The sequence below is a fragment of the Cibotium barometz genome, chromosome 26, assembly GCF_041138505.1.
Source record: "Cibotium barometz isolate CiBa-2024 chromosome 26, ASM4113850v1, whole genome shotgun sequence".
In the NCBI taxonomy this organism is placed as follows: domain Eukaryota; kingdom Viridiplantae; phylum Streptophyta; class Polypodiopsida; order Cyatheales; family Cibotiaceae; genus Cibotium; species Cibotium barometz.
Genome location: NC_141071.1, coordinates 36,028,315 through 36,046,161, shown reverse-complemented (window position 1 = coordinate 36,046,161; position 17,847 = coordinate 36,028,315). Strand labels below are relative to the sequence as shown.

At 44.2% G+C, this 17,847-nt stretch overlaps 1 protein-coding gene across 2 annotated transcripts in view; it reads right to left on the bottom strand.

Moving 5' to 3' along the window:
• The window catches only part of AGL26 (tRNA (cytidine(34)-2'-O)-methyltransferase), a 44,760-nt gene extending 31,225 nt beyond the window's left edge, over positions 1–13,535 (bottom strand). For both annotated transcript variants that reach the window (XM_086820530.1, XM_086820531.1), the window contains exons 1-2: positions 13,335–13,535; positions 12,528–12,649 (exon numbers count right to left, since the gene is read on the bottom strand). In XM_086820530.1, the coding sequence (XP_086676656.1) occupies positions 12,528–12,649; positions 13,335–13,485 (273 nt within the window). In that variant the 5' untranslated portion in view covers positions 13,486–13,535. The remainder of the gene's footprint in view (positions 1–12,527; positions 12,650–13,334) is intronic.
• Between the last annotated feature and the right edge of the window lie 4,312 nt (positions 13,536–17,847).

Here is a 17,847-nt window from a genome sequence, read left to right as displayed (position 1 = left end):
CGGAGATCCATTGTCATCAACTCAGTCAAAGACCACGTCAAGTTTGCATGTACCTTTGATTGCTTATGTTCCTAATTCTACCTGGGTGTCCAATTCTGCAGCACAGGTTCAACATATGGTACCAACAACTACCCTCAATCCCTCGAGCAATGTGAACCCGAATAGAGAGGATCAAGGAGCAACATTCGCTCCCAAACTATTGGTGTAGAAGAAGGTAACATTGTTTTCTTTTCTGGTTCACCCTCTATTCCTACTCCTAGTGTGTTTTGGAATATTGCACAACCACAAGCACAAAACCCTCCCACCCAACCCATGTTTTTTCCCACTAGCGTTGGCATGTAACCGTTACCGGCCGCACCACCATAGGGACCTACATATGGGTTTTATCCAACACAACGATCTCTCAGCACTATGCCCACCAGCACTGTGTCGCCACCCAACATTCCGGGGTATCAAATAGTTTACCAAACCATCACAGGCACTACACTAGTACCAGCTTATGTACCTACTCAAGGATTTGTGCCTCAACCAGGTATTCCACATACGTCGAGTGCCCAGCCTTATATCCCATCTTATGGAGTACTCTCGCCAGGTCCTACACCTATGCCAGGTATTAATGGCTATTCTAGAGTTTCACCTAACCCTCTACAATCTGGATATGGATACCGGCCATCCTGGACCCCACTATCTCCTTCCCTTCATGTCTCTATGTCCACAAACGCTTTCACAGAAAAGACTCGTTTCAATGGGTCTAATTACACCACCTGGGCTAACCTTATGGAACAGGTTTTCACTGCCCAAGGTTCTTGGAACCTAAAGAAGGAACTTGAACCAAAACCCCACCCCTCCCTAGCACCTCCTGAAGTCATCCACTATTGGGAAGCTAGGAATGCCACTACCATAGTGGAGCTCATGCAAGGCCTTCTACCGAAGTTTCATTCACAACTCTAGCAGTTCCCTATGTCTCTAACAAATGGGCACACCTTGCAAAGAGAGATGCAGCATGTGATCGTACGCGTCGCATTGATCTCGAACATCAAACCCAAAAATTCTCTATTAAAGAGGGGGATCACCTGAGAGTCAAGGTTGCTAAATACCAGTGTCTTAATGCAAAGCACGCCACCACCACTGGCTCCGCCAAGTCTCAAGAAGACCAGGTCATCACATTACTGAACAAGTTGCCACCTAGTTTCTTTACTTTCGTCACACAGACCAGTAGTTTGAAACCTATGCCTAACCTTTATGAGTGTGAGTGCCAACTCCGGTGCTTCACTCAGTTGCATGATCAGTTTCACCCCAACCAGGCAACTTTGGACAATGTCTATCTTGTTCCTAACTTGGCCCTTAACTTTCTGTATCCCAGTTGACCCAACTCGATCGTGGAGTTTACTTCAACAAGCGAGTTGTCGAGGTGATTAATGAGACTGCAGTTCTCGTTGTTGCCCAAGGTCAAGCTCAGAGGATGGCTTATACCAGTGACAAGCTCAAAAATAAAATTTAGAAAAATCATGTATATGTATATATATATATATATATATATATATATATATATATATATATATATATATATATATATATATATATATATATATATATATATATATATATGTTAGGGATAGGAAAATGCTCAACCTAGCTTAAAAGGATTGCCTTGGGTGTGTGTGAGTTATGTTTGCTAGAATCTAAGTTCTGCACTTTGCATTTTGGCGTTGGCTTGATACAAAATGGTGTGTTGGCTTGATACAAAATGGTTATGGAGTTGTGCATGGGACTGGCCAGGATTATCCCGTGTGAAACACTATTGTGGACTAGTTTTAATGTGGAAGAAAATGGCCGTGGAAACAAGTGCTTTTAGCTTAGGATCAAAAAATTAAGTATTAAGGCTTATACCTTAGAAGAAATGGGAATTAGAAGCTTTAAAAAGTCAGCTGCATGGGGCAACGTGTGGACTATAATAAAACTAACCATTTTTTATGGATCACGAATAGCAATTGCGCACTACATGCATCAGCATGCAGAGTTGCCATGAATGGAAGAGAGAGGAGAAGGAAGACGGGAAAAAATTTGAGAGGAGGCGCAATTCGAGGAGAGGTGCTAGAGGTAGTTTTGCGCACACACACACGCGCACCGGGTAGGCACGTTAGGCCTTCCCGGGTGCCGGTGAGGTTCCGTGGGTGCCGAGTGCCCCGGGGGTTGCCCTCCCCGCCTTGACGGTGATCGGACCGAAAACGGTGACGGGACCGAAAATGGTGGAAAAACGGCGGACCTGCGAGCCGTGCCGTGCCGACGGGCCGCTACGCGGCCGGGCCGACGGATCGTGGATGGAAGGCAAGACCCGAGACGAGGCCGAGGGAGCCGAGCCGGGCATGAACGCAAGTGATCGGTGAGACCCGCAAGGAAAACGCGCTCGACGGGCCGATGGAGCCGTGTCATGAAGCATGGACTGTGGAAGGCCACGTGTGGCAAAGGCGTCGCGGGACCGTTTTCGGCGTCTCGGGTCTTGCCTTCCATCCACGATCCGCCGGCCCAGACGCGTTTCCGCCCGTCGACACGGCACGGCTCGCCGGTCCGCCGGTCGGCCGTTTTTCCACTGTCTTCGGTCCCGTCACCGTTTTCGGTCCGATCACCGTCAAGGCGGGGAGGGCAACCCCCGGGGCACTCGGGACCCACGGAACCTCGCCGGCACCCGGGAAGGCCGGTGTGTGAATGTGTTCCTAGGGTGCCTACCATGGGTCCGTGCTTTGCCTCTCCTTGCACCTCCTCCCTGGCAAACCTTTCCTCTGAATGCCCAGCCCGGTCTCCAAAACCACTCTGTCTCACAATAAGATCTATGCATCAGTTCCATCTAGTCCACCATCCATTCCTGCCCTAACTTTGAACATGGTCTTGGTCTTCATTCCTAAGAAATGAGTCTGGCACTCTCACATCACCCCTTGGAGGATAAACCTCCCTTGGGACCATTGCCCGAGAACCAATCTGGCTCACAGGACTGCCATCCCCTCTGGCTCTGTGGAACACCACCAACAAACCTCCTGGGAGCTCCCTGATTCTGTGCTCCTTGCCTTGGGCTTCGTATCCGTGTACTTTCATGTACCTTGGACCTATACACCATCATATGGGACTGAATCAGTGTTTAGCTTTGCTGAGCCTGATGCTCTGGTACCAATGTTACACGCGGAAGCTCTGGGAGTCTTCTTTTAGCCCTAAACACTACTGGAAACCATCTGATGCAAAACACAGATATGGAGAGAGAGTAGAGAGAGAGAGATGTGCTGGAAATTCAATATATTACTATAGTACAAAAAGGGTACTTTGCTACAGCCCTAGGCTGTCTTCATAAAAAGGGTGATTAACACCAAAATTCTTGTCCTACTCTAGGACCCTAAGGACCCAATCCCTAGAGGATTGAATGCCTAGAATGAGGAACCTTTGTGCCTATTTATAGGCCTTCCACAAGACTTGGGAAACTAGCCGACTGCTGGTCGGCCAGTCAACAATTCATTAAATGCCCAACCCGACTGGGCTGCTTCTTGTGCCATCATGCGCATGCAGCCGACAGCCAGAGCAAGTACAGCCGCCTCCTAAAGTGCAGCCACCGCCTCAGATAAAGTACAGCCGACAACAAACTGCAGCCAACTGTCCTGCCTTGAACCCAACGCAACTGACAGGGCATCCTTCCACCTATCTCCAAGTCCATACTACCAAAAGTGCTCTGTGCTCCGTCATCCTAGTCTTATATGGTTCATACTCTTTATCTGGCTGCCTCTTCCGGACCAGCACCTGAGAATGTCCATGGCATCTTTCATGCACATGACACTATAGAAGGCTGCAAACAGTTGATTATTGCTGAAAATGAACATGAGGGAAGCCTGTAGGTGCTTACAAGCATAAGAGATTGTTGCTACAGCCAATGACCTCTAGCAGATATGCAAGAATGAGATGAAAAGTGAGGGGAAGGGTGAGAACCCTTATATATACCTCCACAGAGTTGGTTGGCCAGTTGTAGTAGGCCGACAGCTGTCCAGTAGCATAAAATGCTATAAAATGCCTTAAAAATGGTAGAAAAATCCCAAATAATATCTGCTAAATATGCCAATGCAGGGTCTCATAAAATGACCAATACAAGCATGAAAAAAGGTGATGTAGACCCTCTGGAGATGATATATTCCAACACTTCCTCTTCAGCCACAGGGGTAGTCCAATAGCAGCACGCTGAAGTAACACCTCCAAAGTAGCTCTCGGAAGTGGTTTGGTGAAGAGATCATCCACATTGTCCTTAGTACAACAACAGGCTGGCCGAAGAAGTCCCAACTCGATCCACTCACGTACAAAATCATAATGCACCTCAATATGCTTGGATCATCCCCGTATCACAGGATTCTGAGCTAGAGCAATAGCACTCTGAGAATTCGAGAAGATGGTAACTAGGGAAGTGCCGGCACAACACAAATGCTCCAGAATCTGAGGAATCCAAAGTGCCTCAGTGGAGGAGAGAAGGTAGGATTTATACTCAACCTCAGTGGAAGAAGCAGAAACAGTCCTGCTTTTGAGACTTCCGAGAAACCAATCATGTGCCAAGCATGAAGCAATATCCACATGTAGACCTCCGAGTATCAATGCAGCCTGCCCAATCAGAATCTGTGAAACCAAACAAATCAGCACCACTTAGGTGATGCCATAATCTGAAGTACCTCGAAGATAATGAAGAACTCTCAAGGCTGCCTACCAATGAGACCTTCGAGCAGCTGATGAGAACTCGCTGAGAACACTCATAGCATAGGAGATATCTAGACGAGTGTTGGTAAGGTAAAGCAATGAGCCAACAGTCTGCCGGTACTCTGTGCAATCCACCAAGGGTGTATCATCCTCCTTGGATAACTTGGCATTGGGATCCATGGGAAAAGAGAGAGGTGTACAATCTAACAACCCATAAAGTGAGAGCAACTTCTTACATACTTCTGCTAAGAAATAAAGATACAGTCATCTTTCTGCCAAACCTCCTACCCAAGAAAATAATAAAGAAGGCCAAGATCAATCATCTCAAATGTCGCTGAAAGCTTGGACTCAACCTGTGTGACCAACTCGGTATCTGAGCCAAAAAGAATGCGGTCATCAACATACAAAACAATGACACAAATATCCCCATCAGAAAGAAGCACATAGAGATTGTTGTCAGCATATGCCCTCTCAAAGCCAAGAGATAACAAGAAGGCATCCATCTTCTGATACCAGGCATGGGGTGCCTATTTGAGACCATAAAGAGCCTTCTGCAGAAGATACACATGGGTGTCCTGTCCTTGAATCACAAAACCAAGAGGCTGCTCAACATAAACTTCCTCCTCTAAATCTCCATTCAAAAAAGTGGAATTGACATCCATCTGGAACACGGGCCATCTGAAGTGTATAGCCAGAGCCAAAACAATCCTGATGGTGGTATACCTGGCTACAGGAGCAAATGTCTCATCAAAGTCTTCACTTGCCTTCTGAGCATATCCTCAAGCAACAAGGCGGGCTTTGTACTTATCCAAAGTACCATCTGCATGAAACTTGACTTTGAAAATCCATTTCACACCAATCACACGACGATGTAAAGGCCATGGTACCAAAGACCAAATGTGATTCCTCTCAATACAGGACATCTTTGCTTCCATGGATTGCCGCCACTGCGGCTGCAAAAGAGCGTCCTCTGGACTTTCAGGCTCATTGATCTCCTGGAGAGAGCTCATGAGAGCATAATTCACTGTGTGATGAGATGTGGAAGCCCAAGATGAACGGCGAGGTCTAGGCGTGGTGGTAGAGATCTAGTTATGGAGCTGTGCATCAGTGAGACCTGAATCTCTAGAGAGTTGCTGAACCCACCGAGGTAGGCTAGCCTTCCTCTCAAAGCGTGAAGAAGAAGATTCAGTTGCAATAGAGGACTCATTAGATGCTGCTAGGAGAGGTGATGAGGTAAGCATTGGTGGGGGTAATCCCGAAGTCAAAGCAAGACTCGTAGAGGGAATGGGAGCTGTAGAAGCTCGTGCAACAGGAGCTAGTGGCTGTAAAGGAGCAGCTGGCACCGGAGTTGCATCAGGAGGAGGAGGAGGAGGAGGAGGAGGAGCTAGATGTGGAAGAGGTATAAGATCACTAACATCCGCCAAGAATGGATCATTCCAAAAATCTGTAGATGCATCAGGTGGCGAGGATTCAATGCCAAACAAGCTCTCATCAAACTGAGCATCATGGGGAAATGATGATGTCATCAACCTCCGAATCCCAGAAGCGGTACCCTTTGGATCTCAGACTGTAGTTTGTGAAGATCATCCTCTTTGACTTTGGTGTTGAGTGTGGTCCTCTTCTGATCTGGGACATGCACAGAAGCAACACAACCGAAAACATGTAGATGAGAAACAAAAGACTTGCGTCCTTTAAAAGCCTCCTCCGGGGTCATCCCCTCAACCGCTTTTGTGAAAGAGGAGTTAATGATATAAACTGAGATAGCCATAACTTCACCCCAGAAAGTAGTAGAGAGACCTGTATGATGCAACAAAGAACGAGCCATCTCTTTTATGGTCCGGTTCTTCCGTTCCACAACTCCATTCTACTGAGGAGTGTAAGGAAGTGTGGCCTGCTGGTGACTGCCCTTCAATGCATGGAAGTTATCAAACAGTATAAACTCGCCACCATTATTAGTCCGGAGAAAAGAAACTGTACCGCCAACGACGAGACTGATTTTCCACCATCGCGATCCAAGTCCTAAAATTGGCAAAAGCATCTGACTTGCGAGCCAGAAAACATACCCAGACTTCGCGAGTGAAATCATCCACAAGAAGAAGAAAATATCGAGACCCTCCAAGAGACTCAACCTCCATGGGTGCGGCAAGATCTGCATGTATAAGCTCCAGTCTTCGGGTTGCTCGATGAGTGGCCTCCTCTATAAGCGCATCTCGATGATGCGTGCCCATCGTGCAGGATGAGCAAATGTGTGAAAGAGACCTGAGTTGAGGTAGTTTGCTAAGAACTTGCTGAGAATGGAACTTCTGTAAGGCAACAATGGGTACATGACAGAAGTGAGAATGCCACAGAGAAGTATCTGCCTCAGAAACCAAAGCCATCAAGGGAGAGAAAAGCTAATGAATATGTGAGTCAGTGCGAGGGATCTGGGAAGAAAAATCAATGATCTTGTAGAGACCTCCATGGACTCCATCGGCAACAAAACTGAGAGAGTCTTCCTATCGATCACTTCAATGACCTCATCATCAAAGTACACACCAAGTCCCTTCTGAGAAACTTTGTATACAGAAAACAGATTTTTGGAAATCCGTGGAACATGTAAAACATCATTTAAGGTGGTAGAGGAACCCAAAGAAACATTACCAACACCAGTGACAGGAATCGAACAGTTGTCACCGATACGAACTGAAGAAGAGGGAGTCTGGTAGTCCTCCAAGATATGGGCTTGATTGGTCATGTGGACAGAAGCACCACTATCACCAACCCATTCCACCGCTTCAGGTGTGTCACTGACCTCTTCTGGAGTAGTCATCGCTGTGATCACGAGGAGTGAATCCTCTGAAGAAGTAGATGAATCTGTGACCGCCACGTATGCAACTTTCGCAAATCCCTCCTTTGAAACTTTGTCCTTGCCCTTGTCTTCGGTGTTGTTCTTGTCAGATGCTTTGGAAGCATCCTAGGCTTTATACTTGGCTTTGGCTGCTGGACAGTCATCACGACGAGCAAAGCAGCGAGCCTTAGTATGACCTATCCTACCACAGTAATCACATTCATTGTTTTTGTCCTTGGACTTCTTTGAATCTTATTTACCCTTGCCTTTGCCTTTGTTTTTGTTGTTGTTGTTATTGTTGTTGGAGATCCCTTTTCCGCCTTTTATTTGCCCTTGTCAAAGGCAACAAAAGCAGACTCCGACTTGCCTTTTCCGCGAAGCATGCACTTGTCGTGGAGATAACTCACGACTTTCTCAAAAGGAGAGATTACGGAAATAAATATTATCCTTAAAAGAATCAAAGGAAGCAGGCAATTTACCAAGAAGTTTATGGATGGGATTGTTGATGGTGCTCCCGTACTCCTCAAGCTGCAGCTTGATACGGGTCAACTCTCCAATCTTCTCAATCAAACTATCTGACTCATTGATTGTAAGATTCTCCAGATCTGACTCCAATTTGGCAATCTTCACTGTCGAAACTCTCCCATACCTCCTCTGGATCTCTGTCAACATTTGATGAGAATTACTCCGGGTAGAGACAAATTGTGCATATATAGGTGGAGTCATGCAATGGCAGATGATAAGACAAGCCCGAGCATCCAATATGCTTCTCAAAGCAAGGTCCACCAAGTAAGGTGTGGAGATAACCATCCACACCGGCTCCTTCCAGCAATAACTGAGTGTAGAAAGCCCAAGTATGATAGTTGGTTGCTATAAGCTTCATGGAGTCACTGACTTGGGGAGGATTGTAGGATGGGATATGGGTAGGGGTGGGAGTAAGACCTGGATGAGAGAAACTCAAAGAAAGATTGGGAAGAGGAACCACCTAGGGAGCAGGAGCAAGGGATCCAAGCAATGAAGGAGCTAGAGTATCAACGCAGAAGGAGCAGCACTAGAGAAATCTCCTGAAGCCATGTCCTCTAACAAGAAACCTTCTCTGAAGAAAGAGGGCTGTAAAAAAACAGCAAATAGCCTCCTCTCAAGCTGTGCACAGCAAAAGGAGAGAGAAGAAAGGGAGGGACGGTGGGAAAAGAGAAATAGAGAGCAAATCTCTAAGGAACCCTGTCCTCAGCGCCTAGAAGAGAGCTTCAGCCTCCAACGGCAAAAACACAGCAGTTCGGCAGTACAAATGCGAAAAACGCAGCACAATGATGAAGCCTCTACTCCAATCAGAAAAACGCAGCAATTTCTTACCTGTAGATCAGTGTTTGGCTCTAATAACATGAAAGAAAGAGCATCATAGGTTGTAGGCCCAAGGCACAAACTATAGAAGGCTGGAAACAGTTGATTATTGCTGAAAATGAGCACGAGGGAAGCCCGTAGGTACTTACAAGCATAAGAAACTCTTGCTACAACCAATGACCTCCAACAGATATGCAAGAATGAGATGAAAAGTGGATATATGAGAGGTGATGGCACGGTTACTGGCTCTCGCCCAATAACCGTAAGAGGGGAAGGGTGAGAACCCTTATACGGCCAACTGTAGCAGGCCGGCAACTGTCCAGTAGCATAAAATGCTATAAAATGCCTTAAAAATGGTAGAAAATCCCAAATAATTCTGCTAAATATGCCAATGCAGTGTCTCATAAAATGACCAATACAAGCATGAAAAAAGGTGATGTAGACCCTCTAGAGATGATATATTCCAACATCTATAGCATGGCATCAACTAGCAGGACCAACAAGCATATGAAGCGCGCTAATTATTCAACATTTATTCATGGGTCATGTCCACAATAGGCCGACAACCTACAGTGGCTGGCCAACTACATTCCACTCATCATATATAAGAAGAAGTCATAGATCAGCATACGCATTTAGTCTTTCATTCATTCATTAGTCTCAAACATCAATATAAGTCATCTAAAAGGGCCAGGGTCACCCCTATGGGACTAACCAAAGGCCTAACCCATGTACAAGCATTAAAGCAAACTTCTTGTACCATATGAATAAAAGAAAACCTTGACACCCAATCTCTCTCCTCTGTCTTAATCATAGTTTTTTTCATACTCGTATGGAAAATATTCCGTACTTCCATACCCACGTATGGAAAAACTTTTCATACTCGAGCTAAAAAAGAAAATGTTTTGCATCTTCTCTAGACATAGAGATTAATTGTCAATGTGTGAAAGTCATGACAGATGAAACATGGTCAATTTGTGAAAACCATGATAGACTATCTATCATGGCTTTCACATACGTTAAGTCTCTCACAGTTCACTTCTTTGAAAATGGCATGTCTACTCTTTAATTTAAGAATCAAGTATGAAATCCCACGTATGGAATTTCTCCAAGGTTTGAACCATACTTATTTCATAGTTTCAGACTCATACACGTATGTCGTATGGTTGCCATATGAAAAAACTATGCCTACAAGTGACAGGTGTTGGCATTTGCCCACTCCACACTCCCTAGTTCCTACTTATGTAACATGTTACATGATACACCATTGATCATACATGTATGATATAAACAAGTTACAATAATATAAAGTCTGGAGTTTGGGTTCTAGCTCTACATCATTTATGTTTTTTCTAATCCCAAAATCTTTGCAGTTTCAAGTTTCTTTTGTTTTTTGGGTCATATGTAGCATGTTTTTTCTTAAATTTAGGGTGCTGTATGGTATCCAACGTATGGAATTTCTTGGGGGTGTGAACCATACTTTTTTCGTACTTCCATACCCGTATGTGTTTGCCGTATGGAAAAACTATGGTCTTAATCATGTGTTAATTAGCATCAATGTTCTTAATCAAGCTTAGGATTGTGAAACAATACTACAAGGCTTCCACACATGAAACAAAAGTCGCCAGTACCACCCTAGCATCGAGAGCTACAAGGATCCCTTGTGTTCCACGTGTCGTCCTTGGTCCTCTTTCGCAAGAAAGCCAACCGTCCTTCGACGAACAAGCGTCACACCGGAATGGAGAGTGCTTCCGGCATCTAAAAACCAACCACGCAAGCGATTTTTCTTCTTCTTCTTTTCTTGGCTGAACTTCTTCACCAAAAGGCAAAGCTCTGATACCACTACCACTGTAACATGCAGAAGCTTACATAAAAGAATCATACTTTGATAATTACTTTCAGCCCCTTTGTTCTTGACGATGTATAGCACAATGTAGTGAAAGTAAGTGCGGAGAGAGAGAGAGAGAGAGAGAGAGAGAGAGACAAATACACAGGATTGGATCCCAAATACGCTATGAGGGACCCACATCACGTATGGTGTATTTGCTTTATTGAATAGGTAGACTAACAGAATGCTAGCTAAAAATAACCAAGATTGAATTGACTTGGATACCTTCACTCGGCTCAAATAGCCAACCTGAAGATGCCCCCCTTGATCTACACTCTCCACCTTGCCTTTACAGTTTAGCCCCTTCTTGGTTGTCTCAGCCCTTGGACCTTTGCTCTTGCAAAGAATACGAGATGAATGATGCAAAAATCTGCTCATGGCTTATATAGGCCCTTCACATGCTAGTCGGTTTTCTCTCTTGTGTCTCCTACTATCAGCCAGTTTTCCCTACTCATGACTAGTAGAAAATGGCTCCTTAGGGCTGGTTTAAGGCCTTGGCTTGGTAGCCATTGCTTTCATACGTGTAAGGTTTTGGGCAGCCCTTGCTACTAGCCAACAAGGGTTCCTTAGGGCTGGTTTAAGGCCTAGGCTTGGCCTACAAAGCCTATCTCCCGACCTAGATTGGTGCTCGTGCATCCAGCTAGAAGCCTAACAAATGCCCGGTACACCTCTACATCATTCCAAAGGGTTACACAGGCGTGCAAGACATGCACTGCTTTCATGTGCAAGACATGCACACCCAACCATGACCCTCTACAGTGGATCCTTGGCTGACTTGTCTCGGGCAAGGGCTCAAAAGGGCCAGTTACCACTATTAAACTTGCACTTGCTGTGCAGATATGGCCACGTGGAATCCCAAGTGTGGGAAGCATGTGACAACTATTCTACACTATAGCACCAGTAGACAGCCAGAATCAGGCGAGACCGGCAGCAGCAAGTCCAAGTGCTGCCTACAATCCATTCATGCAAGCATCAATGGTGATTCTCTATGAGAAACCCTAATTTCAAGACAATTCATAGTCTAGAGCAGATTCAACCCATTCATTTCTACTCATTCAATCGCAGCAATATAAGCAAATATACCACGCCTTAATCATTGTTAAAGAGCTTTTGTTGTGCCTCATGTTACAGTTCATGATTGAGGGAGAGCATCAACCTTTGGTAGTCTGATGTGTTCACATTGTATGGTTCTTGGTACAAAGGTTGTTTTATTTGGTCACACATGTAAAAGGGAAAGTGTACAAGAAAGGTCAAAATGTGATCGAGGAGGCGGATAAGATCTGAGAATTCCATTGAAGACTTTAAATTTGTTTGTACCTTGGCTCTTGAATCTATGAGAAGCATCATGACTCATGAGTTCTTTGCCTTGATTGGTGTGCCAACTTGATTTCTAAATCATGAAGTCAATCACTTGTTTTGATTCTCCTTAACCGTAACAGCCAGCAGACCACATATGACCCATCTGACAGCACCTACGTGCACGAAATAGGGCTTAAACCTGGGATGGGAGCCCGAAGAGTGAACCACGGTCCACGATGCCAGTTTGCAGGGAAAATAGGGGTTGAACTGGGATCTTTTGATTAGGAGCCCATTAAACCACTAGTCCTGGAGAGAGAGAGAGAGAGAGAGAGAGAGAACTTTTAGAAATTTCAGACATTTAAAAAAGAGAAGCCACTACTTTCATTGTCACGGAAAAACATCAAAACCCATATTCGGATAAAAAACTACTGGGTGGAAAAGTGACACAGCAAAAACCTGAGGTGAGAATAGCACAATCTGTAGGTGCCTCTTTTGACCCGAGTCCTTAATCGTCTCCCCTATGGATGATGTCCAAGGTCTCAAACTATCTTCTGAAGCATGGTGGCTGTCCTTGTGGGCTGCATTAAAAAAAGCACGTATCTCATTTCGAAACTTAAGCACATGGTATACATCTTGTTAAACTGATGGCATATATTGTAAATAAAACAGAAAACTATCATGCATAGGTGAGCCGTGAGATTAATGTCATGTGCTTGGGTCATCCGGATAATCATCTCAGCCATTCAATCAGCCTCTATGCAGAACATGAATATTTAAAAGAGCTCTCTTGACGACCACATATCAGAAGGCCCCTAATCAGTTCTACCAGAACTGAACTGATGTGGCAGCAGGATGCACCAATCTTCAATCTTTTCCTGGCAAGACTGTAGCCAACAGGTAACATCAACTCTGCAGCTCACCTCTGACGAACTCATTCCGCCAAAGCATGACATTTTGAAACAGCCATTAGTTGTTAGCCCCTCTGTTTTGGAAAGCCCGGAGTGGGGAGCTGCAGCACAGGACAGCCTCCCAGTGGCTGTTCCCTAGTGCACATAGTGTATGGAAAGCATAGTGTACGGAAAGTATGGTGTACGGAAATGGAGGTGCCCGTACAATGAGCTTGCCTGGGAAACAAACTTTCACGCCGGCGTGATCTCTCGCTAGACTTGCATGAGAGAAATGCCCGTTTTCGTTTGAAGCTGAGCCGGTGACACGAAGTGATAGCAATGGCAATTACACACAGTGACGGAAAACCAGAGTTACCTTTTATACAGAATGGCCTTTGCCTGGAGGCCCCCTCGAGAACCGGACATGCTAGCTTTAGCTTGGACCTCCATTTCTTGTGCGGACTGACTGTACAGAGACCAATTAGCCGACCAGACGACGGGAGGAAAGGTTTACACAGATTGTTCATAGGCAAAAGCTCTTTCCTCGAGTGCTAGAAATAGTTCTCTATGGAATCCCTCGGGAAAAATATATATATATATATATATATATATATATTCGGACGTAGTCACACTTAGCATAGGACATAGCATACAAGTCGACCAGACAATTCATGGTAGTGTGAACTAGATTATAGACTCTATAGTTGGGTTTGTGGCTCATTTGCTAGAGATTTCCTTGGTGGGACTCTACCTAAGTGCTATGTTCGGACAATTAGTCAGGCTAGCATAGAGGTCGAGCCATCATATGTATCCATTTTAGATCATCTTCGGGCTCAATAGCTTGTTTTTTAGCATCTTTGGAGGGTGGGTCCTTTCCTACATCGGTCTCTTCTCTGCAAGTATAGAATTATTGCAATGGGCCTTAATAAGTGATGGTGTGAACGGTTTTCAAAAAGTCATCCACTACCCATAGGATGTACGCGGCCAGTCATCACAAGATCAACCCTAATGATGGAATCAATGAATTGGAGGTAGACATGGTTCTTAAACCAGTCATGTACCATCTTTTCTTCTCTCATGAACGGGCGTCCTCAGATCATTTCACATGATTCTTGTTGTTTGGAAAAGTCCATAACAATGAAGGTATGCTTAACTCAATGTTTAAGAACTTTGATCTTTAAATCTTGTAGCATCCCAAAAGGTTTGGCGACAGTCCCGTCAACCATCTTGACAATGATGTCTGAGACTTCTAGACATGGCTTAGCCATCTTCTCCCAGCATTTCTCCTGCACCACCATCAAGGACTCCCATTATTGTGATGTCCTTGTCCATAATTGGTAGCAGTGTGTTAGACTCATCAACCTTCAAAGTATTGTCCTAGTTTGTTAAATGGAATTTTAACCATAGATTTGGTATTTTCTTCTTCCACTGGGACTGTTGATTCGGGTACAACTTGAGGTGTCTCCATTTTATATTGAGAACGTGCCTTATGCATGTCAACAACAAATCATGGTAATCCAACATTGAGTTCCCCATTAAGGAGATCTCTCAGCTTCAAACAATTCAGGATCTCCACTCAATCGGGCGGTTATAGTTGTACTGGTTTATGAGGCCATAAAGTCTAACAATTTGGGGATATTTAGTGGTGCATTCATGGCCTCCTTTCCATAAATAGGTGCCGATGAAACTGGAAAATCCATTTCCGAGATGGGCTTAGGGTTTTCGTATGGTAGTTGTCCCTTGAACCAATCAGGGATCAAACTATGAGAGTTAGAGGCCTTAGTCTCTTCCATGATGACACTCGGCACATCTAGAGGTTTATGAATCTCAGTAGTAGGCATTAAGGTACTAGGGTGTATAGTATCTAAGATTCTCACTTGCTTGGGTCTTGGTTTAAGCTCTTCTTATGTTTTCATAACTAAATCACCAAATTCTTGGAGTTTCTCAATCTCCTTCTGAGGGTCAGGGGATAAGAGCCAAGTTTTGTCATGTGTGATCTAGTTTCAGGAATCGCATGTTCCCATGGGGTCTCCTTCCCCGTGCTCTTGGTTTTGGAGGGTATTTCCCTACCTTATTTAGAATTAGCCCTTGTGTCCAAGGAGTTCGAGTCCTCGTGTAGGTCCCTAATGAAGACTAGATCCTCGTCTAGGTCCTTAATGTCCAAGGATCTTGAGGCATCCTTCTCCTATTTTTCTTCTTCTTTTTAGATTTCCCTATCGAGGCCACATATCATTGCTCAAGAATATGTTGGTTTTGGGCTTGTAGTCGGGTGATAGCATTCAAAGGTGTGTGATCTAGATTGTTTAGGATCTGCCTTTGAGTTTGATTACTTACCCCAATCATGTTTAGGGGTGTGATGATGGGTCCTTATCACCACAATCTTGTTAGGGTAGTCCTTAATCCAATGATCTATGCCACAACGGTTACAAGTAGTCAGTGGCATGTTTGAGGACACTGCTTGGTTGAGTTAAGGAAAATTCAGAGGGCATTTCGAAACTCAATGGGGGGACCTTGACAATGGTAACATTGAAGAGGCATTCTTCTAGCTATGGCATTAATGTCCCGGCCCTTCCCATTGCAGCAGCAAGTTGGTGAACTGCCTTGACTCCCCCTCTCCCATCCACGACATAATAGTCACGATGAAGCTCTTTGGGGTCCTCAAAGAGGTGGGGGTGGGTTTGACATATACCTCATATTCTTGGTAATCAATAGATTCCTCGAAGCTTACTTGATTAAGAGGTGTCACCCTTGGCAAAGGTGGTCGAGGTCCCAATACTCGTGGAGGTAATGACACATTTTATACATTGTAAATCCCCTTTGTAATAGGTTGTTGTATCATTTGATCAGCATGGGGTTAAGATGTTACCGTAGGCATTATGGCTTGTGGCTGTGATGGGGCCGATAAAGCACCTATTGAGGCCTAGAAGCAGTAGAAAGGGTTTGCAAATGCGTGCAGCACTGTGAAGCCTCATGACCATAACGTCCATAAAAAGTATAATTACCATTATAGCGTGCCCTTAGGACTGGACACACACTAGTGAATGTCCTTGTTGGCAAATTGAGCACCGTTGAAGCTCTCTCCTTGGGTACATATGTACGTTTTTGGGGGCTCTATTGGCCTTCATTCCCTCTTGGAGTGCTTTCATAAAATCTATGAAATTCATCTCCACTAAAGTGTTGCCTTTAGCATGGGGTTTAACTGTAGAAGTGTTATGTCCCGTGACTCCAAAGAAATAGATTTATAATCCATTAAAGTGTTGCCTTTAGCATGGGGTTTAACTGTAGAAGTGTTATGTCTCGTGACTCCAAAGAAATAGATTTATAATCCAATGCTTTAGCTCCCTTGACCATGAGATTATCTTCTAGTTGGATGGCATTTGTTGTGACTTCATCCCATGTAGTGATCCCTCTAATGACTAAGCCATTATAGATCGCTTCACGGTTAAGCCCATGGATGAATCTACAATTAATTATTCAAATAGCATTCATGATGCGAAAGATAACGAGAGTTCAAATGCTTTTGAGACAGCTAATGAAATCTCTAACCGACTCCTCTCCTTCCCTTTCAGCTTTATGTAGCTATGAAGCTACACTCATAAGACTCCTTTATGCACAAATTGCTTCAAGAACAATCTCCTAAGAGCGGTGAATTTCAAGCGTTCCTCGACCATGAGAGTTCTATACCAAATCCCCAACCTTATTGTCTAATGTTAGACTAAAGGCATTGGTCTTGGAAACCTCATTTCATTCTTCTAGTCCCTCACACACTTGACCAAATACTTCCAAATGTCTCCTAGGATCACCATCTCCAAGAATTTATGAGTTAGCTTGGCTATCTAGGCAGCCTTTCCAAGGCTTTGTCGACCCCACCATCTCTCACAATAGGTGCTATACTTTCCACTACCGCTCTTCCCAGGGCCTGTGCAAAAGCGATTGGGTCTATGGGTAGAGCTAGTGCTAGCATAACAAGAGCAATGATAGGAGTAGGTGGAGGTGCAACACGTGGCACTGCATGAGGATACATTGGTCTAAACCCTAGTGGGGGTAGATGTGTTATATAAGGTATGTGTCATGGCACCCCAATAGGTGCTTTAGTCATATGGGCATTAGATGCAGCCAATCTCGAAGCAGGAGTTGGTAGCACACTCACAATAGGGAAGGGATGTTTCATGGGTGCACTAGAATGAGATGTGACCCCAATAGGTGCTTTAGTCATATGGGCATTAGATGCAGCCAGTCTCGCAGAGCAAGAGTTGGTAGCACACTCACAATAGGGAAGGGATGTTTCATGGGTGCACTAGAATGAGATGTGACCCCTGGTATTATCATTTAGACTTCACCAATGTGCCAACCACTTTCTAAAGAGATGAACAATCCCTTTTCTCCATATCTAGGTAAGTTTGTGATAGTCAATGCCATCTTGGTTTATAGTAAGAACCCAAAAAAGAACAGTCGACATTTCTGGAAATGTGTATTCTTGGAAGTGTATTGCTTATAAAAAAAGAAAATGTGATTTATTTAAACAAGATCTCCTATATCCTATAAACACAGTACTACTATTACAGTGTCCAGATTGACTATGCAAAAATAAAAATAGTGTGAGAATGGCCAATTCTGAAGACTGTTGCTTAATTCAAATCTTTATTTAAATAAGATCTCCTATATCTTATAGACACAGTATGACTATTATAGTGTCCAGATTAACTAAGCAAAAATAAAAATAGTGTGAGAATGCCCAATTCTGAAGACTGTTGCTCCTTATACTTGTAAATTTATTTGGAATAATGTAAAGATTGTATTACCTCTTTCAAATCTTTCTTCCTTGGATTGGATTTTTAAATTTCTTTGGAATAATATAAAGATTTTATTACTCTTTCAAAACTTTCTAA